Source organism: Mus musculus, chromosome 2, assembly GCF_000001635.26.
Source record: "Mus musculus strain C57BL/6J chromosome 2, GRCm38.p6 C57BL/6J".
Lineage (NCBI taxonomy): Eukaryota > Metazoa > Chordata > Mammalia > Rodentia > Muridae > Mus > Mus musculus.
The window spans coordinates 169870935-169895960 of record NC_000068.7 but is presented as its reverse complement, the minus strand read 5'-3'; the positions used below and the strand labels follow the sequence as shown (position 1 = coordinate 169895960).

Below are 25026 nucleotides of genomic sequence, written 5' to 3'. Positions count from 1 at the left end.
CCTGGATGAAAATCTCCCTTGTCTGCCTAAGGTGGAATCCCTTTACTGTTTGGTCTTTTGATATGTACACCGTACACTGTTTAGCTGCCCTCAGGCTCCAGACCTTTCTCCTGTCCCTGCCCTTCCTCCCCTCACGGGAACACAGGCAATAAAGACACAGAGTATCTTTAACAGAGCCAGGGCTTGGCTTTCCCACATAGGATGGGTCTCAGGTTGGGGCAGTCATTGGTTGGCCGTTCTCTCAGTCTCTGCTCCATCTTTATCACCTCGAATCTTGCTGGCAGGACAAATTTTTGGTTGAAGGTTTTGTTTGTGAGTTGACTTCCCACTAGAAGTCCTACCTGGTTACAGGAGGTAGCCGCTTCAGTCTCCATATCCCCCACTGATAGGAATCTCAGCTACGGTCCTCCCCATAGATCCAGAGATGTTCTCCACCGATTTCCATTTTTATACCCAGCCCTCTCCCTCCTTTCCTCTCCCACACCTGATCACCTTCCCCATTCCCCTCCTCACCCCCTTCCACCCAGTCATAACTGTCTCCTAAGAGGCTTCATTGGCCGTGGATGAAAACAAACGCAGAGATCCACAGCCAAACATCAGGCGAAGCTCAGAGAGTCCTGTGTAAGGGTGGAGGACAGAATAGAGCAAGCCGGAGGGGTCAAGGACACCCTAAGAAAACCTACGGAGTCAACTAACCCCAGCCCATGAGGCTCCACAGAGTCTGAAGCACCAGCTAAAGAGCATGTGGGGGCTGGAGCGAGGCCCCCTGCACATCTGTAGCAGATTGTTGCCTGCCATTGGACTCCCTTGCCCTAGCTGGACTGCCTGGTTGGGCCTCAGTGGGAAAGGATATGCATGGTCCTGCTGTTTCTGGATGTCCCAGGGTAGAGTGGCACCCAAGGGGAGCTTCCCCTTCTCTGAGGACAAGGGGAGTGGACAGTAGGGGTGGAACTGAGAGATGAGGGAGGGGCTGTGATCGGGATGTAAATCGAATAAATAAATTAACGAAGTAAAAACCACCAACAACACATTCCGGTCTTCTGACTAACTAGGCATGCGCTTTACCCACTGAGCCATGTCTCCAGCCCATAGCCGCTATCCATCGCTGACACATTGTCCCCTGAATATCCGACACACTTTAAAGGCACTGTGCTGAGAAACCCTGACAGTTCTATGTACACTGAACTCAGGATAAATTCAGGAGGCTGGTGCTGTGTGAACAGCCCTGAGCATAGCCTCCCTGGGGATGGCTTGGTGTTACAGCTCTGCCATCTGCAGCATGTGGGTCTCGGGGTTCCTGAAACCCCTTCTCTGAGCCTGGGGTTTCCTATCTGTAAAAGGGAAATGGTACCTGCTTTATGGATCGGCTGTGCGGACTGAATAAATATCACCGGTCCAAATGTGTTAGGGACAACAGCATTGGTTAAATATCACTGGGATTAGAGCATAGGAGCCCTCTCACCAGCTGCACCCACAATGCAGCTAGTGCCCTTTGGGGAGACACTCGGGGAACAGGAAGGTGTAAAGTGTGTAAGACAGAGCTAGACCGTCAAAGGACACTGGATGATCCCAGTGTGTCAGGGGTTCCTCTAGTCACTGTTCCAAATCCCAGGAACTCTTCCTGACAAGTCCTTAGCAAACCTGGATGGCTGGCTCCCTTCGAGATTTTTAGAATGCTTTTCTGTTCTACACAAGGGCAGCAGAATGAGCGCACAGATCTTCCACAGCTGGGAGAGGTGTGTTGATGTAAGAACTGAGGTCCTAGGAATTGAGGGGACAAAGAACCTAGGGAACAGGGTCTCTGTCCCCATCTGGCTTGTCACCGGATTAGAAAGCTGCAAACTGGTAACTTGGGAGTCGGGTCTGGTTTCTTATATGGTTTATATGTTTAGCCTGAAGAGTGTTCAAAACAATAATAACCAACCCAGAACTCACCAATAAAGTCCACCAATGAAAACATTTGTCTTTCCGCAAAGACAAGGATTTCTTAGCTCTCATGTTAGAGCTATGCAGGCGCTTCTTGCTTTAATTTGCCCAGATGTGCTCAGCCTGATTGACCCTCTGTGCTACCTCCTGGTTCTTGGGCGCTTGCATTGGTCGATCCTGGATATTTGAATACGAGCACTCAGTTTTGGCTGGCTGTAGGTACCCTGTGGGTCTTGATCCTGAATGACGCTATCAAAATAAATTTGTGTTTTATTTATGGCTGTGAGATGTGGGTGGGGGAATGATTTCACAGCAAATCAAAATTCATGAAAAACTCCATCAAGCAGATCTGAAATCCAAGCGCAGAGAGGCAAGCAGAAGTAGGGTTTTTGTGAGTTCAAGACCAGCCTGGGGTACCCAGTGAGAGCCTATCACAAGAGACACAAAACTGGGGAGATGAATGGAAATATCAGGCAGTGGGGAGAGAGGGTGGGTATGTTCCAAGTACATTATATATGTACATAAAATATTCTTGTGACATGAATCATTACATATAATGGATATCATACATACACAAGCACACATACACATATATCTTAGAAAGTTAGTGTATCTTAGCTTTGATTTAGAGTGCTCAAGGCCCTGAGTTAGATTCCCAGCAATGCGAGCTAACACACACACACAAACAAGTCTCACACACCAAAAGTTCCTGGTGAAGAAGTACCAGCACTAACAAGATAGCCAAACTAGAAAATATCTTTGTTACTTTTACAGGTGAAAGCCAAGAAATCAGTTGGATGGAAACATACATCACACTTGAATATATCATGTATGCACAGGGTGTGTGTGTGTCTGTCTGTCTGTCTGTCTGTCTATCTCTCTTTTATCTCTCACACACACAATGTTCTAGGAAGGAAGAAAGGCCACCCACTATCTCCCACACATGCTGGGAGTCTCTCTTCAGCCATAGAGTTTTCTGTTCCTTGGGGTATTGACATCCCTCTCCTAGGCAAGGTGTGCTCCCTATAATATTTATAAAGGGTTCATTGGGAGACATGAAACACATTGATTTCCCACCAACTCCCCATCTCTAGAAGAGCAGAGAAGAGCTGAGCAGTGGATCCTCTTCTTTCGGTAGCCAAGCACATCCCACACCCCCCTGGCCTACATATCATTTAACAAACTGCCCTGTGATTCTTGTGGGGCGTGGCATCCCCACTGATTTAAAATCCCCGCATTGCTCAAACTGCATTGTTCTTCATCAAGTGGAGTCGTTTTTATGTGAAGTGTCAGGCTCCCTAACAAATACCTCCTGCCAGACAAATCAAGTCCCTCGTCGGAGAGCCGCGGCTAAATAGTTTATAGCTTTAATCTGCTCACCGAGGTGTGCAGTCTATGACAGTAATTATAAATGCAAGGAGAAATTATAGCTGAATGCCTTAACAGCGCTAGGCGCTGTTTGATGAACAATCATGGGCGTCTGCTCATTTCCAACAATAGAGGGCAAGTTAGTGTCAATGCATTAGAGAGATCTCAGTTCTGCATGGCTTTTTCTCGCATTTACCACGGAATGTCACTTGTCTCCTATAAAGTAGAAAAAAAAAAAAGCATCGTGGAAAGCTTTAAACTTGATAGTTAAAAAAAAAAACAGACAAAGAGAGAATTGCAGAGAAAAACGGTTTATCATTGCGACTCGTATTTTCTGTTATGTTTGGCGGCAGGTTGGGTTTCAAGTGAGCTCATCCAAGGTAGCTAACTGCCTGTTTACTTACGAGGGACCATGAAAAAAAAAATTCCCTCCCCAAGCCTTTTTTTTTTTTTTTTTTTTTTGTTGTTGTTGCTTAAATGTTTTTTTTTTTTTTTTAGAGAAAGACTTCATTAAATGAAGGGCAAGTTCAAAATGATCTTGGGGAGCCAGCCCCTGCAAACCTGCACCTTGTGTCCCTCAGCTGGCTTCTCCCCCTCTTCCAGAGTCTTCGTAACCTAATGACGCAATTTACTCTTTATTTTCCCCTCCTTGCTTTTGCAGAAAGACGTTTTTAATTTAGCTGAAGAATTACACAAATGTATTTTAAAGACATAAATCCATATAAAAAATATGAGCTAATTAAAACATTGCACTCCCTGTCGCTCATGGAGTTTCAATTTAGCAAAAGGAAAAAAAAAAAAAACCCAAAAATCACGTCTGCTTAAATGAAAAGATGACGGTGATGGCTGACTGGGGTAAATTAAAAACAATGTTGATCTATATTAAAGCAGCGAATTACACACGTCAAGACGGAGCATTCGGGAGTCCAGATGAGGGGGGAAATGAGGTGGGGTGACGTGCACTGCGAGGTAAGGCAGATCACTCGGAAGAAATGAAAAAAAAAATTTACAAAGATTTCCTCATTTGGTTCTTGTCCCTTGGGAAGGGCCAGAGCATCCTACGTGATCCTGTTTCTCATATGGTCTCCACCTTTGGCCGTACCACCCTGAACACACATGATCTCATCTTATTTTGTATTCCTGAGAGTCAAGGAGGTGTAGACCCACGTCCATGTGGCTTTGGGTAATGTCTTGGTTTGATACTCAATACAGATGCATGTCATGTGACTAAACGTGGAATTGACAGGAACAGGGGTGCGTGGCTTCACCCTGCAGGTCATCCCAGGTCTCCACACCTCTCTGAGATGACATTTTGGTTAACTCTGGGTGTTCTGCGACTTCTCTGACATCCAGCACTCAGTGACGTCATGAGTGATGTCATGGCTGTCTTTGCTCCCTCTGATGTCCACGCAATATCCAAATTGCACAAGGACATACTTCCCATAAAGCATTTCTGCCGCTAGGCCATGTGGAATTGTCACTCGTTTACAGCGGGTTTCCCAGAAGCCCCTGAGGAACCCTTGTTCTTGGAACACCTCTTACCCACATGTTCCAGCCCTTTCTCTGTATGGTCGGCCATACAGTGGACTCTCAATTCAGGTGAGAAGGAGGAGGACACCAAGGGCAGAAGATATTGGACAAGGATGGTATAGAGCCGTGATACTTAAGGTTGGGACTCCCACCTTGCTGACTTCGTGTTAACGGAAGGATAATGGGACCCTTTTAACTCTGGCTGACCTTCCTTCAAAATGAGGATACCAAGAGTGGCCATCCCTGATTCATAGGAAGAAGCCAGTAGGTGATAGCCTTGTCACAGCTGCCACAAAGGGGAAGGTTTGCAAGGGCTATGACTACCTGGACTTGGACATGAAGTAGTCAGTTGGGAAGACTGCAGATTCTAACGTTCTCTGAGCTTCAGGATACAGGCAGGGCTGAGAGACTCCCTGGGACTTACTCTCCTGGACTCTGCTGGACTTCCTGTACACCAGGCCTTATGCAAAGTACTCACATGCATCTATGCAATTCTCAAATCCTCCCCGTGAGCAGGCTATGATGTCCCCATTTTACAAATACGGAAGTGGGGTTCAGCATGGTGGGATGGGGTGAAGTTGGAAGCCATGGAGGATGACCTGTGCAGCCAAATGCTCCTCAGAACAAGTGCCCGCCATCTTTGTTTCCTCGGGACAGGGAAGGGTCCCGCTATGCATTCCATTCAGCAAATTGCCCCTGAGTGGCGTGTCTGCCACTGGCCTCCATGGTCGACTTTCCTTCTGGTCACTAGTTCAGTTTATTTCCTGGTGTCACCACCACTACCACGTTTGCCATGGGAGCATGGTCTAGAAGTGAGCTAATGCTTAATGGAAGGTCAGAGATGGTGGCACCTTGGGAAGTGCAGCACTGTGGCTCTGACATCATTCCTTTGAATCCACTTACTGGGCTGTTTGTGAGGCTAGCATGACGTGATGTCTGGGAAGAAGCAACTGCTACAGGTCTCCACAGTTTGCTGTTGCAATTGGTGTTCCTGCTGGCTCCCTGCCTATGCCCTGCCATCGCTAACTAGGTGTGGTGCATAGTAAAAGAACCAATATTCACTAAAGGATGGAAGGGGCAGAGGGAGGGGAGGAGATACAGAAAGAAGGGCATTTCTTTAATGGACAGAAAAACAGTGGGCACCCCTCACAGGCCTTCACGACTCCAGCCTGATCGGGGCCTCCTAGATTGACATGGAATCTACATGATTAATATCGATAGAATTACAACTTTCCAGGTTGAAAATGAATCTCATGGGAACAGTGGATTTTTTTTTTCTTAAAATAAAGCTAAGGTCCACATCATGAAATTTGGGACATGGCTATGCAAAGAAAGACTCAGTGGTTCGGTGAAGGGCAAGTCCAACTGGATTAGATGTCCATCCTTTATCTTATCTGGCAGCCTTCTGTGTGTTTCACACCCCCGCCCCCCGACATACATTTTCATCAAGCTATCCATAACAGAAGTGGCAGGCAGCTTGTTGGACTAGAATACATTTCTGCCAGCAGTCTCAAGGTTAGGTGTGCCGTTAAACGCGTACACTATATTACGTGGTAATGACTATAATTTGAAGTCCTTATGCATTCGAGGCTCAATGATTTACTTGCTGTTTAATTTCCAGTCAAGAGCAAGAGACTTTTAAAGGTATATGCGAATTCATGGGGGAATTGTTTTAGCTTACTTATGTCCTAAAAGAGGGGCTGCCCGTTTAATACTTTCCAAAGAATTTTAAATGAAAATTTGACTTTGCTATTTGGTAGGGTGTTCCCAGGATTAGAGGTGGGCACAGGGGAGGAAAGAAAATTCAGATTGGAATTGGTGCCATTTAGAAATGCGTAGATATGGTGGACTCTTAAATATCCCACTGAATCTTGATATGTTTTATAAAATACCATGTCATTTTTTTCAAACATTGTACCCTCCCCCATATCAGCTAAGATTAGAATTCCAGGTGATGATAGAATTCCATAGCCATTTAAAACCATCATTATATATATGTTTATAAAATTAAGGAAAAAAAACAATGAAGCCAAGCTATCCTATGCATAAACTGTGAAGTGTGGGCAGGGTGTATACACATGGCTCTAATCAAGTACTCCAAGTGGGGAGATGCTCTTTCCTAGGTGAGCCAAATTCCAAGACACCGCCCTGTCACCCACGGGGGTGGGGGAGGGGGTAGGGGTGGGGGTGGGAGAAGCATTCAAGCAGCTCGGAATAGTTTCCATCTAAATACAAACAAACCAGCACCCACAGCCTCTCTCCTACTTACACGACCCACTCCCATCAGATGGAATGACTTCAAACTATTTTCTGCAACTCTGTCAGACACCCCAGCATGGCCGTGGTTGCACGAAGACAGAGCTTTCATAGTCGATATAACGATAGCACCGTCATATATTAGAAGTGTTTATTCTGTACAAATGTGGACAGGTGCAAAACCAGCAGTCTTTCCCGTGTGTCTCCCGGATGTACAGGCAGCCTCTGTGTATATCCCCCAAGTTATTGACCGACTTTTGCTTCTCTAGAACAGACAGTGTATGCTGCAAGTTCTGACACGGAATGCGACCTTCCTTCTGCTCCCTGCTCCCGACTCCCTAGTTACATATTCGCAGTTAAAAAATGATTACAAACCTAACAGGTGGAAAATTGGTCTTTATTATAGCACAAAATAAACATCACCTATTTGTTCTCTTCGCCGGGGTTTGGACCCACAATTATTAGATTTAAAACATACTTCTTGTCTCTAGGTTCTTTATGTATGTCCACCTTTTTTTTTTTAAGGACCAGAAGAGCATAATGGCTAATTACATAAAAATTTAAAATGTGATATGGTAAATAAATAGCATGTGGCAGAACCCAGAGCTCACATTGGGCTCAACAGATGCAAAATAGCTTTCCATTCAATAAGGTAAGATGTACAGTCATGCTTGGAATCCCGGAGGTGAATCTGCCCGGAACATTTAATTATCATGATAAAGGCATGCAAACAGTAGGGGTAGCCCTCTGGGGGGGCCCCACCCAAATCAGAAGCATGGATTCCCACCTGGAGGGAAGAGTCTCGAGTCAAGCACATATTTCCCTTTCTTTCTGCCCATCTTCCCACTCGCTCTCTAGCTCTGTGAGGAGCGCTAGGAGCGCGTCACACAGGACATTTCTCTATCTGGAACTCCCTTAGCGCCTGTGCCTGTGCAGCTTGACCCGAAAGTTTCCTGGGTAAAAGTAAAAGCTTTGCGAAGAGGGGGTGGGTGGTGAGGGCTCCTAGGATAAGCTTTCCATACCTTGTCGTGAATTAACTAAGAGCAATTCCGTAACGCTGTGGGGGCATGTGCTGGACTGTAAAGTACAGAACCCTTCGCTCGGGTTTGGGCCCTTGAGTTCAGTCTGGATGTGTGTTGGGCTCCCTAGCGCGTGGGCGTGCCATGCTGGAGGGGAGAGAAGAGGAAGCAGAGGAACCCCATGAAGGAGCTTGGGTGGCATCCAGCCTTGCTTAAGCTCAAGATTTGGAAGCAGCCTACATGTGACTAATTTGCTATAAAGTATTTGCCTTTGGTCGTCTCTGTCCTTTCTCCTGGAGGTGACATAAATAACTTTGGGCATTGGTAACAAAGCAAGGCGTGGACTTCTATGATACATGGTACAAATTCCTTTCTTTTCTCATTTTGGTACTGGGACTTGAACCCAAGACCTTGTGTATGCTGGGCAAGAACTCTACTACCAAGGTGCACCTCCAGCCCAATTTGAAAAATAACATCTTGAAGCTGTTGGACAGACCCTACTCACTTGGCTGTGTACAGCCTTCGACTACCCATCTCTGTATGTGAAATAAACCCACGGGGATGTTTTGCATCTGGTAAAGGTGGACTCTGATCCCGAGTTTATCCTAAAGGAAAATCTAAAGGCATTTTTATCTCCCTGCTCCATAGAAGAGTGCATCCCGACAGTCCCCCTTAAGGGTCCCTGCTCTTCTATAGGGATATGAATGTAGGAAGGAAACAGGGAAGGAGCGCTGTCGATAAAAGTCAGCTACCAAATGGATTCATTGCAAGGGCTGATAGTAAAGATATCATTAAGCCATTCGTGAACTGATTAAGCTATCTCTGTATATAACGGTCCCTAGGAAGTCCCCCTCCCCCCACCGTCTTCATTCTGGTGCCACCTTTCCCCACTCGGTAAGTATTAAGCATTGCTGTGGGAAGGCAGATGGCAAAATGGAATCTAGTCCTTGTTAATTAAAATGAGGGGAAGTTGGACCTTGGAGGTTGGGCCTTAGGTTGCTAAAGGAACCGTGAGTCCTGGAGCTCTAGGAACAACCACGAGCTTCATCTCTCTTAGATACATTGTATCCTGCTTCCCCTCTAAACTAGAGGATGTTGGGGGAATGGCTAGGAGCCACTCATCCCGTCCTGTCTTTTGTAAAAGTTAAGTCTATGGCAGCAAACTAAGGTCCTGCCAGGCCTCGGGAGACGCCTCTGCTTCTAAGCAGACCCATCTCTTTTTAACAAGCTCCTCACAAGGCCGTGGTCACCGTCACCTGGGAGCAAACCCCATACCTGCAGAACTATTCTTCATCCACGTCTGCTACAAACTGAGAGTGGTGTTCGGGTGACTTGCTGTGCGTTTTGCTTAGGTGGAGTTTTACTGCGTGTTTGCTCACAAATGTCCGACGGCATAACTTACACTTGAATTTAGAGTCTGTGTCCTCTTCGCCAGCTATTGTTTCTGGAGACCTCTGAGCCGACGACACTCGGGAGATCTCCTGCTCCACCTTGCTTTGCTGGTCAGCCGCCATCCGGGTCATGTCCTTCATTTGGAAGCCCAGGTGAGACTCTAGGTGGCTGATGTAGGTAGAGGGGGTTCTGAACTGGGACGCACAGTCACTGCAGTAAAAGATGGGGTGCCCTTTGTCCATGTTTTTCAGGAACTTTGTCCCACCTGTTTTCCTAAGCTGGTATTTGACGTTAGCCAGCCAGTGGCTGATTGTGGTCATGGAGAGTCCGGTGAACTTGGAGATTTGCATCCGCTCTTGGGGGCCCAGGTCAGAAAGCAGGTATTTGCCCTCTGAGGTCTGGAAGAGGCTCGAGGCAAACTGAGCTTGCAGGATGAGAAGATGCTGGGGGTTCCAGTTGGACTGCCGGCCTTTCCTTTTGTGCAAAGTGGAGACTTCGCTCGAAACATCCTCGAAGCGTCTGACGTCGATTTCCAGCTTCATAGGAGGGACCCTCGAGGAGGCGGCTGGCTTTGGGGTGGTGGCTTTGGGGAGGACCTTGACCATATCAGCAATGTCACACAGAGCATGCTTCTGAGGTGGGGACGTGCAGGATTGTGCTTGCGAGGACTCGGCTCTCTTGCTTTTGGACTTGGTCAGGTCAATGGGCTGGTCGGTGTTCTCAAACAGGTAGTGTCTGGCCACGCTGGCCGCCGGCCTGGTGGAGGTGGGACTTATGACCGGCTTGTCCACCACGTGGAGGCTGGATTTATGGAACACGGGGCTTGTGCTTGAGTTGGGACTGGAGCAGGAAGGGGAGCGCAAGGGCTCCGTGGCTTTGCCCAGGTGGTTGTTCAGGACGGACTGCAGGGCACTGAGCGGGTTGATGGAAGGCAGAGCCGGGGTGTGGTTAGCCGGCGCACAGCCATTGGTCAGAGAAGATACTGGTTCTAAGGGCTCCGGTTTCTCTTTCTGCGGCTTCTCCTCCTCTTTCAGGGGACAGGGCTCAGCCTTTCTGGATTCTGAAGGTGGTTCAATTTTGGAGAAAGACTCGCCCTCAGGCTGACTGAAAGATGTTGCCTCTTCGTGGGGACTTTCCTTCCCACACTGCTTCACGACTTCATCTTTGTCTTCTGTCTCCTTCTTGACTTGAGTGTACAGAGCCAGGCTTGTGGGGACAGGGCCGAGTGGCATACCTTTCCATTTGGGTGCAATGGGCCTCAGCTTGTTGGCGAGGTTGGGTCGGATTTGCAGTATCTGAGAGCCCATTGCCATAGGTGGCTTGGTGCCCTCTGAGAGCTGGTAGGCTGCGTGGATACTTGGGTATGCGCTCCAGCTGGGAGCACCATTCTGGGCCTTGTTGATGGCTGTGGTTACGGTATTTTCCAGTGACTTTAAAATGTCCCCACCACCCTTCGAGCCGTCTTCCAAGTCCTCCTCTCTTAGGTACTGGTATTTTATGGTGGGGTCGAGAGGTTTCTGTAGAGAGTCTTCGTAGTCCTCGCTTTTCACACCTTGTTCGTCTTCAATGCCCTCTCCCTTCTCCTTCTTGCTTTCTTTCTTTAACTCGGTGGTAGAGGCTGTGCACTCCGAGGGGGAGTTACTTGATGGCTTAGGGGCCAGAGACTCACTGTTTGGGGTCTCAGACAGTGACTGCATTTTCTCCACAGCTAGGGGGTCCAACACAAGTTGCTTTCCTTTCTTGGAGGCAGAGCTAGTGACTTTGAGAAAGTGGCCTGTGACCATCATGTGGGTGGTGAGTTGTTGCAAAGTATCATGGGAACTGCCACACTCCATACACTTTAAGATCTGGGACTTGCAGGCCTCGAACTGCCAGGTGTAGCTGGCGCCGTTTTGGTAGCCGTAGCGGCTGTTGGAGGGCAGCTGCAGGTTAGCACTCTTCTGGGAAGAAAAGGAATCTGCAAGGGACCCTGTGGTGGAGTCAGGGGAGCAAGGCCTGTTGACATCGAAAACACGCTTCTTGGCTGGTGTGACCATCTTGGAGGAAATGGTTGGTACCGGCTCCTTCAAAGGCACTTTTTGGTAATGTTTTGTCTTTATCATGTGGACACTCAAATCTTGCAGGGAATCGAAGGAGTCACCACAAAACATACATTTCAGGACCTTTTGGGCATCCTCTTTGTCCATGTCTTGGAAGGCCCTTTTTCGGGGCTTGGAGTAGCTCGTGGGTCTGAGCTTATCTTTTTTGCGGTTGTCATCTTGATAGTGGCCTGTCTCGTTCATGTGCACGGTCAGCTCCACGAGAGTGTCGTAGGCCGCACTGCACTGCCTGCAGCGGAACCTGCTGGCGCCGGTGAACACCGAGCCACACAACTTACTGCTCTGCCGGTATAGCTGCACGGAGCTGAATAGGCTGGGCTTAGAGACAGACCGGGAAGGCAAGTTCTGCTGCAGGCTTTTGGACAGGGCATCTTGGTGCCAATCAAAATCATTCTTGCCGCTGCTGTTGCGGGTGTCGCAATTCCGTCTCTCACTGTTGGATAACTTGAAGCCGAGGCCCAGGCCCGACCAGTAGGAATCTGACAGGATATTGGCATAGACAGCTGTCATTTTATCCATGCAGTTATGGGGTTCGCTTGGAAGTTTGGGGTGAGTGTTTGCTTTCTTGTCTGAAACATCTCGGCCACAGACACTTTTGACGTCTGACACCTGGTCGCTGGCATCGCTCAGGAGAGACTCGTTTTCTGCATCCTGATTGGACAGGTGGCTCCCCGGTGAGTTCTGGCAGCTGAAGTAGCCTTTCTGCTCTGGGCCCGTTTCTAGTTCCTCGTCTGTCCCAGTGTCATTGCTGCTCTGGTGTTGAGCAACGGAGCCACTGTCTTCTTCTTCCTCCTCCTCTTCCTTTATTTCCTCCTCTTCCTTCAGGACTTCCTCCTGGGCATACCCTGCAGGAGACAGAGAGAGAGAGAGATGAACTAGGTGTAGCAACAGCGGACAGAATCCATCTCCACAGCCCTGTGTACCCAGCCTGAACTGAATAGCAATGCAATCTATACTTTTACCAACTTCAACAGAAACAGGGGAAACGATAAATGCTGGAGTCTTATTTTGGGACACGGTCTCATGTAGCCCCCCAGGCTGGCCTCAAACTTGCTATGTAGCAGGACATGAACTTTTGATCCTCCTGCCTCTACTTCCTCAGTGCTGAGCATACAAGCATGTACCGTCATGTCTAGTTTATGTGACGCTGGGGATAGACCCAGCTTTCATGCATGCATCACCCCAACTGAGTACATTCCAGACCCCAAGTGCTGTCCTCTGTGCCATCTGTTGCCTGTTCCTTTTTATCTTGGCAAAGTCATAGTTCTCTATGAATGATTATGATCACAGGTTCACAATGTAGGGTCAAAGATCACTCTGATATTCCTGTAATGGGGGCAGTGGCAAAATTCGTGTGTATGGTTTTCTGGGAATCTAGACTGAAATGCAAATCCTATTAATGTCATGGTACAGGAGAAGGTTAGCTGGTAAGAAAGTTAGGGTTTGGTCCTTAGCATCTCCATGGCAAACTGCCCCATGACCCTTGAGAGTATTGGCTTGAATTCATCTAAATGGGAACCTGGATACATGGCCGTTATCTCCTTGATAGCCTGTGTCTTTTTGTTGTAACATTTTTATTTATAGAGAGTTGCCAGGGGGGGGGGGAGAGAGGGAGGATGGAGTATGCAAATAACATCTCCGACCAATGGCTGAAAAATTATGTAAGCTCAGCAAATACAATGATTTTAAAATAATGGTGAGTGGTGTTAGAATGGGAGATTTGGGGGCCAGTCTATTATTCTCTCACGGGTTTATGAAGACCTTTCCAGACACGGCTGAAAATACTCTCTCGATCTTGTTCCTGTAATTTCAAATGCACCGTGATTTGTGGGTACCCGTCACGAGATGCCAATTATAGAGTTGATTTGTGGATGCAAAATGCTATTGGGGAGAACATGCTTCCCCTTCTCTGAAAGGACGGAGGGCCAATAATTGCACAGGGAAAATGCAGGCACGAGAGAGAGAGAGCCGGAGCAAAAGAGAATTAATGGGCGAATCCCCATCAGCGCAGACGGGATATGTGGCTATTTATGCTCATGGGTTCATTTTCTCCACCTGGCCTTTTAAAGTCACATGGGTAAGAGATAAGCAAAGATGTCCCCATGCAAAGGAGACCCAGCTTCAGATCTGCAAGGCTAGCAAATCTTAATGCAGCATTTTCTCATAAACCTCTCTCTCTCTCTCTCTCTCTCTCTCATAAACCTCTCTCTCTCTCTCTCTCTCTCTCTCTCCCTTTCTCTCTCTCCATGGCAAGGGGAGAGAGACACTTGAGAACAGGTTCTGTTCTTCCCATAACCAAGCCTAAAATTTGGAATGGAGATATCTCTTCACACAAGGCTGAGAGAGAGGGAGAGAGAGGGAGAGAGAGAGAGAGGGCGAGAGCACCTGGCATGTACGTGGGTGCTTGCTATCCACACTCTGATCCTCATGCTATGTGGTGACCACTGACCCATCCTTCCAGTCCACAAGCACAGTCTTGCACATTTATCCACACACAGCAAGCACTGTTGCTTATTTTTTTCATAGGACAGGAAACTGGGGCTTCAGAATGAAGAAAATTGCTGAGCATGCAAGGTTCCCCCCCCACACCCCCCCACTTGTGTTTGTTAAAGGATCCATTGTCTTGAGCAGGACAGCCCCCTTCCCCCTTTCTACTGACAACCTAATGAATAAGAGAAAACCTTCCCAGGGAGGCAGTGAAATTTGGTCGATCACTAAGCAGATATCCACCTCCTCAGAGAGGATTGTGGGAATGTGGAAGACAAGAGCCCAGGAGTTTGAGGCAGGAGTCCATAAAACAAGATAAAATGTAAAAGTTCAGTCTGGCCACAAGTTTTATGGTTGTGTTTGTTATTTTATTGTTATTGGTGTGGTGTTTTTTGCTTCCCCAGCAAGCTGACAAGCGGATTTTTCATTAAATTGGTGTTGCTGGTCTCTAGTGCCACGAATTGATTGGAAGAAAGGAAAACTACTCAATCCAGTCAAGCAACCATTAATAAGTGGCCACTTCTCGCAACAAAACTGCATTTTGAAACAACCAAGTGCCAGCATCAGGCCATCCCTGCCATTCATCGCCCCGTCCCTTTCCCCCAGGACAGATTTAGTATTTTAAAGAGGTGTTAGACCGCTACACTCAGGGAGAAAGTTATTAATTATAAAGAAAGAAAAGTTTCCTAAGATATAAAAGGTACTTGAAAAGTCAGATACATTTTAGCTATCAAATATGGTCAATTTGCGGTTGTTGTTTCTTTCGAGTGTCTCTGTGTGGTCCCAGGCTGGCTGGGAATTCTCACAATTCCCCTTTCTCATTGCTGGGATTACAGGCATGAGCCACCACTCCTGGTGAAATAGTATATCACATTTGCAAGTGAAATCAGGCAAACTTTATAAAATAACTACAGTCACCTTTGAAAAGCAAATGGCTGTTATGACTCTGAGACAAATACCATGTCAACAACACTAGCCATAACTATTCTAGGCTATAACATATTGTTACAATTCTTATGGGTAAGTGTGTGATCACGGAGAGAAAATATGTACACACACACACACACACACACACACACACACAGAGTCTGCCAACCAGTGCTGTCATTTTCCAGCAAAGGATAAAAAGTATTACTTCTTCCCATTTTCCCCTGTTTCTGCTGACGTTTGGATGCCGAGCCTGAGCCTCCTGGACCTATTCAACCTCACAATCTACTTTGTCCTTCTAAATGGATTCCCCAGAAGAAAAGTCGGAGACAGCACACTCCTCCCCCACAATACAGATAAAATTTTCTGCTTAATTAGGCATTGGCATGTTTACTATAACCTTTACAGCAGAGTAACTCGTGCTCAGAGACCCTTTTTTGTCTGTTTGCCTTCGCAGAATAGACTAAACCTCATGTACCCGGTAAAATAACACGTTGAAAAGCCTCAAAAAAAAAAAAAAAAAGTGCCGACGCACCTGTCAAAGGGAGTGTATCTTAACAATGGCTTAGGGTTCCGAGGAGTTTCTCAAAACCACATTTTAATATTAAACATTTAAAATTGTTCACTTGATCCGAGTGATTCTGTTTGCCACCGGCAGTGGAGGTGAGCAAGCACAGGCAGCCTGAAGCTGGGTGACTGGGCCTCATAATGAAGGTCTGTCTCTCTTGCCATCGATGAATTGTTTAATGAGTTGGTATCGCATGTGTGCGTCTCTGGCTGCAAAGCAGACTGAGTGGCAAACTCATTCTTATGAATACTTGCTAAGCAAAGGGAGTTCTCACCATCACGCCAAGGCGCAGGGAGGGAGCTGCGCACCATAGAACCCCCTTTTTTTTTTTTTTTTTTTTTTGAGTTTTGGCTTGAAGATCTAGCTTGCCACTTTATTTTTTAATCCCACCCCTTACCATTGTTTGAATCTGGCCGAAAGAAATCCTCCACTCCCAGGACAGAGAACAAATGAACAACCCCTGTCAACTCTGTCTCAGTGATGGGCTGGTGAGACCCTTTCTCTTCCAGACAGAGATGCTGTATTGTCCACTAGAACGGACCAATGGCCTTCTCGCTTCTTTTTACCCCAGCCTCTTAGAATATACTTTAGTTTTAGATGGGTCCTCTGTATGTAGCCCAGGCTGGCTTTGAACTTAGGATTCTTTTGCCCTAGACTCTGGAGTGCTGGAACGACAGGTGTGCACTCTCATGCCTGGCTCTGTTGCCAGAGCATTCTATGTAAAATGGGGCAGGTCGGGACGTTTCTGTTTTAACTCTGGCAATGGCTTTCCAGCACACTTACAGTGAAATGCACCGACTACAGGAGCCAGGGGGATTCTCTCTGCCCCTTAAGTCTAAGAAGCAAAGTGAACCTCACAACTGCGGGTCTCTGCAATCGCAGATTTCACCTCCCAGGGGTTAATTCTCTTCCTCTCTTGGACAAGACTCTTTCTCAAAAAGGTATTTTTCCTTGCCAGTCTCCCTTCTTTCTCTGAGTTCATTCGGAGCACACATCTTAGCCAGCCCACGGCTTTGTAGTAACGGTTCTTTTTTTCTCACTCTCTCTAGTTTTCTGATCTTTTGAGGCTCCCGTAGAACATGGAATGCCAATATCTGCCCCGACAATTGAACCCACAAACATTGTTTTTCCTGAGTCCCACCCTGGCAGGCTTGACTATGCCTTGTCCTCAGTGTTTGAATGAATGAATGAATGAATGAATGAATGAATGAATGAATAGTGGCTCCTCAGCAATAGGGCTGGCTCTCTGATGAGCATCGATCACCCACTCCAAATAGATGGGGTCTGATACTATCACCTCACTCATGGGGACAGGAGCACACCAGGGATGGCTTCTGGCTAACAGAGTCACTGGCTTTCTAGTTGGTCAGCTTTCTGCAGAGTGGATTCGTGCTTAAGTATGAAGATTAGGAATAGCCCACCTCAAAAATATTAACTCAGAACTGCTCCTGTCTCAAGGGAATGCAGGGACAAAGAGTGGAGCAGAGACTGAAGGAAACACGATCCAGAGACTGCCCCACCTACAGATCCATCCCATCTGCAGACACCAAACCCAGACACTGTTGCTGATGTCAAGAAGTGCTTACTGACAGGAGCCTGGTATAGCTGTCCCCTGAGAGGCTCTGCCAGAGCCTGACCAATACAGATGCAGACACACAGCCAACCATCAGATGGAACACGGGAACCCCAATGGAAGAGTAAGGGAAGGACTGAAGGAACTGAAGGGGTTTGCAACCCCATAGGAAGAACAACAATATCAACCAACCAGATATCTATCCCAGAGCTCCCAAGGACTAAACCAACAACCAAAGAGTACACATGGAGTTACCCATGGCTCCAGATGCATATGTAGCAGAGGATGGCCTTGTTGGGCATCAGTGGGAAGGGAGACCCTTGGTTCTGTGGAGGCTCAATGCTCCAGTGTAGGGGAATGCTAGGGTGGGAGTGGGTGGGTGGGTGGGTGGAGGAGCACCCTTATAGAAGCAGGGGGAGGGGGGATGGGATGAGGGGTTGAGGAGAGGAAACCGGGAAGGGGGATAACATTTGAAATGTAAATAGATAAAATAACCAATACAAGAAGGATGGGAGGAAAAGATTAGGAATGGACATTATGGCTGCACGTTATGACTATAGAACATGAGGAGTTAGGTTCTTAGGGTACGCAGCCTGCTTCACAGAAGACTCACACATAGGCTGGCTGACACCACGGGCTAATTTTGCCTCTAACGTAGGAAAATAAGTTTCATCCCTGCTCAGTAGTATATGTTCCACAGCTATTGGGGAGACCGTCTCCTGAGCTCTGTGTACTGTAACAGTATGTGGGCAAATTCAGAGGGAAATGCTTACACTCTTAGGAGTTTTCTCTTATGTTAAAAGCTTTAAAAAAAAAGGAAACTATTACTTTAAAAATGATTACCTTGGCTGTTCTAAATTCATTCAGTAAAAATTGTTTAAATAAAACTGGGCACAAACAGCTAATAGGTAGTCTCATGTTAGACTCTGGGCTTTTGCTGCTGCATGTTTGTTTCTGGGGTTGCCTTGCACATGCACACACACACACACACACACATGTATGCACAAACATACAAATACGCATATATATGTATGTATGTGTATATATATATATATATATATATATATATATATATATATATATGAAAGCACTGACCATTTTTAAAATGGCAAAGGAGGTGAAACAAAGGTTTTTACTGGAGAAAAAAAAATTCAAACTCAAGAAGGCAGGTTTTCAAAAACAAACCAGAAATTGACCAAGATCTCATTTAATAATGCACTTGACCATGACAGGGTCATTTTGCTTGTCTGTCCCATTGACTGACAGCTTAAAATCATACAAAGGGGCCTTTGTACGCATGTTAGATCTAAATGAAGGACGGGGACAGTTCCACAGCAAGTACCCAGTACGTATGCTAAGTGACCATCCAGGGTAAGGCCTCCCCTCTCGTGAGCCTCCGGGTCTTCTTGAGTGTGGTCTGTATATCGGTTACAGAGGACGTGATTATTAGCAGTCCTGTCGGCAGGCTGAGTGGAGAGTTCGAGGCTGTAGTGTGTAAGGAAGCTGAACAACTTTTAGATGGTGGTCAATCCTCCCCCTGGCCCGACTGTGTGTGTGTGTATGGCGGGAGTCTGGATGGCTGTACAAGTCTCTGCCACCTTAGATGATGTGCACATAGAACCCAGCTCCTTTATCTGAACCTCAGAACCAAACAAGGAGAATTCTTTGTTTAAGGAAACATGAGAGAGAAAGAGAGAGAGTTAGAGTTGGCACAATACCAGCATGGTTCATCCTGAGACCACAGGAACTCAGTGGAAACCAATGAGGACCTTTTTGAGAGCAGGACCCTCCACCTCGACCTCCCTCCACTCCACCCCCCCACCCCCCAAACTGGTCAGTGAAGTAGAGCAGTTCATATTGAGGATGGACACCTGTCAGACGTGCTGTGTATTAAAATGATCTATTTATGCAAGGAGACTCTCACTACCAGTGCCTGCCTGGCCCATCACCCCAGCTTTCAGACTGTAGAAATGATTTCCTGGTGCATTGCGACTTTTTTCCACATCTTCCTCGCTCACCAGAAGGATGAAGCTAGTTTAAGCCCAAGGAGGTGGGCCCTCAGCCAGTGCATTGTGCTTCTCCTATTTTACCATTTGAAATAATAATAATAATAATAATAATAATAATAATAATAATAATAATAATAAATTCTATGCTCCCTCAGGCAAGATGCTTTGGATGAGTTTCACAGGGACTTCTGACCTGGCAGATGCTCCCAAAGCCAAGGAGAGGAGAGAGATGAGTTACTGACAGGAACGGGGCACTAGAACGAGGAGAGTGAGGTCACAGAAAGGTCACACATCTTTGCAAGAATGCAGGTGACTGAAGCGATGGAAGTAGATCAAGTGGAAAAAGTAACAATCCTGACACAGGAGGATAAATAGGAACAGAAGTCCACTGGACCCAGAGATGCTGAGGGGCTGCAGGGTGGCAGTACAGTTGGTGCCATGATGGGGAACCTACTCAGGTTCTACAGCAGAGTCAAGGATGACCAACCTCAGGTGTCATTGCTCAGAAGCCACTGATCAATGGCTTAGAGATCACTGATTCCCTTGGATAACTGACTTCTGTGGGCTGGCCAGCCAGGGAGCCCCAGGGACCTGCCTGTTTTGACCTCTCTGATGTGGAGGATACAAGTGTGGACCACAGCAGCTGGACCTCAAACCCGGGTCCTCGCGCTTGGAAGGCAAGCTCGTTACCAACTGAGCTGTCTTCCCCAGGCATTTTGCTTTAGTCAACGATATGGAGGGGAGACCAGGTGTGTGTGCGGTCCATTCATTCCCATCCTTCAGTGTGGGATGGAGAGCAGGGGAGACTCTGAAGTAGAAGACCTGGGCTGCTCCTCTGGGTTCTGTCACCCCAACTTTCTGACCAAAGAATCCACAGCTGTCAGTTTTACTCCAAGTTTGCCTGCCTCTGGGCTCTTTAATTCAGGGAAAAGAAACAGCAGTGACCTGGGGACTCTCACTGTTCGGGGTGTGTCCCCATATCATCAAAGCAGGTGTAGTGTTAGAAATGCAATCTGATAGGCTCGTCCTCAAACCGACAGAATAGGGATGGTTCTAGGCGATCTCCAGGGCATTTCCTGTGATCATGACTCCATGATGTAAATGGAGTCTAAGCTGACAGAGATGGCCAGCCATACAGGTCTCTACACTGGTGTTTTTAAGGATGTGTAGGAGCGAGCTTTGGGGAGGGGTTGAATGGGTTACGCTTAAACAATCTCTGTCAGATGTCATCCAAGAGACAAGTAAATCCTTTATATAAGGTCTATGAAGCTAGGTCCCATAATCACATCTACTTGGAAGGCTGAGGCAGAAAGACCTTGCAAAGATCTTTTGAAAGATCAGGTGAGCCTGGGCTACAAAGTGAGTTCAAGGAGTGCCTAGGAAAGTTAGTAAGCCCTTGTCTCCTAATAAAGAGTAAAAAGGAAACCGGAATGTAGAGCAGTCGTTCTAGCATCTATTCCAGAAGCAGGAAAGGCTGGTAAAGGACTAACCAAGTCATGAAGAGGTGAGATGAAGCCCAGGGCCAGGCACCAGTCTTGGACCAGGCACCAGCCTTGGGCCAGGCACCAGCCTAGGACCAGGCACCAGCCTAGGGTCAGGCACCAGCCTAGGACCAGGCACCAGCCTAGGGTCAGGCACCAGCCTAGGACCAGGCACCAGCCTAGGGTCAGGCACCAGCCTTGGACCAGGCACCAGCCTTGGGCCAGGCACCAGCCTAGGGCCAGGCACCAGCCTAGGGCCAGGCAGGCCGGGTCCAATCTGTCATATGTTTTTCCTGTGATCCTAGGGAATGTACCGATATTTTCAAAGATCTTCACCACTAACAGGGGAACAATAATAAGATCTAGTTTGTAAGGTGGTCAGGGTATCTGATCCCAGAAAGTTCATAAAACACTCAGATTGTAGTAGTCCTTCATCCTCTGAGCTCCACAGTAGACACCATAAGCAGCAGGAAGAATCTTAGGCTTCAACGTGACCTACACGTTGCAGCTAAAGTCAGTTTTCACCTACGTTTTCTGTAATTTTGAAATCTTCTCCGAAAGCAGCAAAACCCATGTGGTATTTGCATTTGCTACGAGACAGCTTTGTTATCACGTATATCTGAGAAGGTAGAGCCTCCTCCAAGGTGGGGCTTCGTATTCAACATGGAGTCATTTGTATTAGGCGCTGGAGGGATGTGTGCAGGGAGCCTCTGTAGTTGAAGGGACACTTAAGCACAGAACAGCATATTACATCATCTCTGCCATCCTTGAGAAGAAATAACTCGGCCCACTATCCACAAGAAAAAGGTCTCTGCTCGAAGCCTCAGGCTTCGCGTCAGGAGAGGTGACAATCGCTTGAAGCAGAAGAGGTTTCTGAGGAATTAAAAAAAAAAAAACACTTTATATTCCGCTACCTCAGGTTTCCGGCCAGTGTGTATTATTATGGTATGTATCTTAGTGACAATTTAAAAAAAGCAGAGTGAGAAAATATCCACGGAGAAGGGAAGCTAGTTCAGAAGCTTTCTGGTAACTCCAGTTTTGAAATCATTATGCTTAGAATACCCTCACCATAGAGACGGCCATCAATCAGGGACCGGGAGAGCGGGGAGAGATGAGAAACAAAACCGAGGTGAAGCAGTCACAGCAGGATTGATGCTTCCTCATTCAATGGAGAGGCAGAGGTTTTGACTGTGGAGTCTAACAACTGTTTGCAGGGAAATAGCATTACTTATCTTCTCTGCGTTCTCTCCCACACGGCTCTATAAATGCACATGCGTGCACACACAGCCATCACGCTTTTCAAGAAGGGAAGGAGTCTATCTCTTTTGTGCCAAGGAAAGGAACACCGACTCATTGTCCAGAATGACCTTTAGAAAGAGTGGGAGTGAGCGCACCATCTGTACTTCTTCGGGCTTTTCCCAGTTTACTTGAAATAACGTTCGCCCAGCACACCGCAGAATGTGAGGGTGACCCTCTTCCCTCCTGCCTGGCTTGAAGTCAAACAGCTCTTCTCTTCTTCTCTTGGCAAACGCCGCTTCTTTCTCTGAAATATTTCATGCAGATAATGGATAATGATCACTTCTCGTTGCCTTTTCTCGAAAACGTCTAACTGCATTAGCCAAGAACGGACCAACTTTAACCCACGTCTTTTGCTAAGTTCGTGGCTGTGACCACTTCCCATTAAGGAAAGAAAGAAAAGGAGAAGAAAGTCCGCCGTTGCCTCTCAGAAGCTAAATTGGTGTTGTCAGGGAACCGGCAGGTTCTCGTGTTTCGGGTGAAGAGTATTTGCTGTCTCTTGAGTCAGAGAAGTCCAGGGTGGAAAGTTGTTCCGTGGAGCAATGCCAAGTCGGGAGACAGGAAAGAGTGCGCTGGTCCTGGGAATTCTTTCATGCCATCATGCTTGATGCTGAGAGGGGACCTTCCACCCCTTCCTTTCTATGTTGCATGCAGTCTTCACCGCGACCAGCCCACCAACACAGAATTCCTCCCCACAGCACCCGCTTGGAAACCTAGCTACACGCCTATCGTTGAGCGTGCGTACGGTTGACTGTGAGGGGAGAGCATCAGCTTCAGGCTCTCAGGACCTGCTCTCCCTCTTGCATCAATTCTCAAGAAGACAGTTAGCAGAGACTCGAGCATCTTCACTGTGTGGGCACTCAGCATCCCGGATGCTTGTTTCCTGACTTAAAACGGTCCTGATGTTTAGGTTCTGTGGGGCACCAACCTACACATAAGACCGTTGGTGTAAAGTCTTTAATGTGTGGCACATCATTTGGTCTTCACAATAGCTCTATCTGCCTTTTAGTTTCCTTTTAGTACGGATGATGAAACAGAATCTAGGGGATGCTAATAGCATCCTCCGGGTTACAAGGCTGGGCAGGAGATTGAGTCTGTACCTGCTGGATTCTAGGTTCTATGTTGGGGTCCTTCCTGTATCTCCCTCTCTGGACCTAATCCATCCCTCCTGGTTGTTTTCTCCCCAGATCTTTCTGTTGCCGATACAGTTTGTATGTGCACCTGTGTGGTTGCAGGCACAAGCGTATGTGCCTATGGCGGGTGGGCAATGGCAACGTTAGGCATCGTCTTCTGTTTCTCTCTATCTTTATGAAGTTATTTTCTGGCGGTTGATATCTCTAGATGACCTGTAGCTCCAGGGGCCAGGTGTGTCCCCAACACACTCTCAGCACCCCTAGCCTGGAGTCATCTTTCTCTCAGGGGCCATGTAGTAAAGTCTGAAGACTTTCTTGTTTCCCCTCCCCCGCAGCATAGTCCCATACAGCCATAGTTTTGAACTGTGGCAATGAAGACCATCTGAAGCTTTGGATTGAGGGCGAGGAAGGGAGTGATCCTTGGTGCCTGTAGTTGCTGGTGGGATTTGGGGCAGAGCAGAGAATTCTGTCTGTTGTGCAAGACAAGCCTGAGAGGAACATGTGGGCACTCTCTTTGTGGATGCAGAAGGGTTGGAAAGGGAGTGGTCTGCCCTTCATCAGACCCTCCCTCTGCCTTGTTCCGGTTTGTTGTCACCACAAGCACACCTGTGTGGTCTCAGTGCCATCCTCTAGAGACTGAAGATGGCCACAGTCCCTGCCTTGAGGACTGCGTGACAAGTAACTGAAGGAGCTTGGAAGAGCCCAGGGAGCCCAGCCAGGGCACACCCTACCTGGGTGTCACTGTTACACGAGCAGAAACCCAGCTGGGAAGAGTGGTGTCTGAAGTTGCATTTCTCAGTTTTAGGTATTTATTCTCTCAAATTTGGCAGAAAAAATTAATCTTCTGGCATTATTCTTAATCAATTTCTTCTGAGTTTGTTGAAATGCCTTTATCTGATTAAATACTCTTTTATAAAACAAGAAAAAAAAAGAGAGTTTTGATGGAACAGACTGGCAATTTTTAACAACCCTAGTAATGTTGCCAAATGAATCCCTAGGGAGTTTAGTCCTTAATTAACTAGGTTAGCTTTCAAATGAGGTAACTTACATAACCTGGGCAGCTGGGCCTGGGGATAGACCCACAGTGGGCAGCTGCATGGCCCAATTTTCCCAAATTCTAGGAGACAGACAGCCCTTGGTTCTCTGCATCGCCTAATGGAAAGTCTTGCAGGGTTTTCTGCGCCTTCCTTCAGCTTTGGGTAAAGAGTACTTTGAGCACGCTCCGTTCAAAGCTCACCATCCCTTCCCCATCCTGACTTCTAAAGGGCACAAGCAAGAGGGGTCATAGGTCAGCGAGCTACCATTCCCTTCTGTGGTATGGCAGTGACTCTTCTCCAAGTCAGGGATTTGGGGCGGACACCGGGGCCTGGTGGTTTAATGGGGACAGGACACATGGCCTGTATGTTGGTTAATCTTTACTGTCGATTTGATCAGCTTTAGAATCACCATGGAAATACAACCCATATGTAGCTGGGATATTTCCAGAAGGTTTCACTGACAGTGGACCCTGAATTCAGATAGCTCCATTCCGTGAGCTGCGTGCAATGGACGTGCGAGGGGCTGGAGAGATGCTCACTAGGGGGAAATGCTTGCGGCCCCAGCATGAGAATGTGAGTTTGAATCTCCAGAATCCATGCAAAGCTAGACACAGCAGTGTGCGCCTAAAATCTCAGCAATCCCACAGTGAGATGGGCGCCAGAGACAGGAGGATGCCAAGAAGGGTGTGGGCTAGCTAGCTGGTGCACGTAGAAAACACCAAAGAGAGACCCTGCTTTTAAAAAATGGTGCTAAGGACTGACCTTGTCTTCTGACCTCCATATTTTCACTGAGACAGATGTACACTCCACACAGACAGACAGACAGACACACACACACACACACACACACGCACGCACGCACGCATGCATGCACATAGACATACAGAAACACATATATACACATATATAAACACATGCACAGACA

The 25026-nt window shown here is 47.3% G+C and overlaps 1 protein-coding gene across 9 annotated transcripts in view; it reads right to left on the bottom strand.

Annotated features, from left to right (window-relative positions):
* Tshz2 (teashirt zinc finger family member 2) overlaps nt 1–25026 on the bottom strand; it is a 440243-nt gene that overhangs the window by 176791 nt on the left and 238426 nt on the right. For 4 of the 9 annotated variants that reach the window (NM_001363022.1, NM_001363023.1, XM_006499424.4 and 1 more), the window contains exon 2: nt 9375–12435. In NM_001363022.1, coding sequence (NP_001349951.1) covers nt 9383–12435 — 3053 coding nt within the window. In that variant the 3' untranslated portion in view covers nt 9375–9382. Of the gene's footprint in view, nt 1–7214; nt 12436–25026 lie in introns of those variants that run through there. The other 5 variants (NM_177659.1, XM_006499426.4, XM_006499425.4 and 2 more) reach the window with 3 other exon arrangements.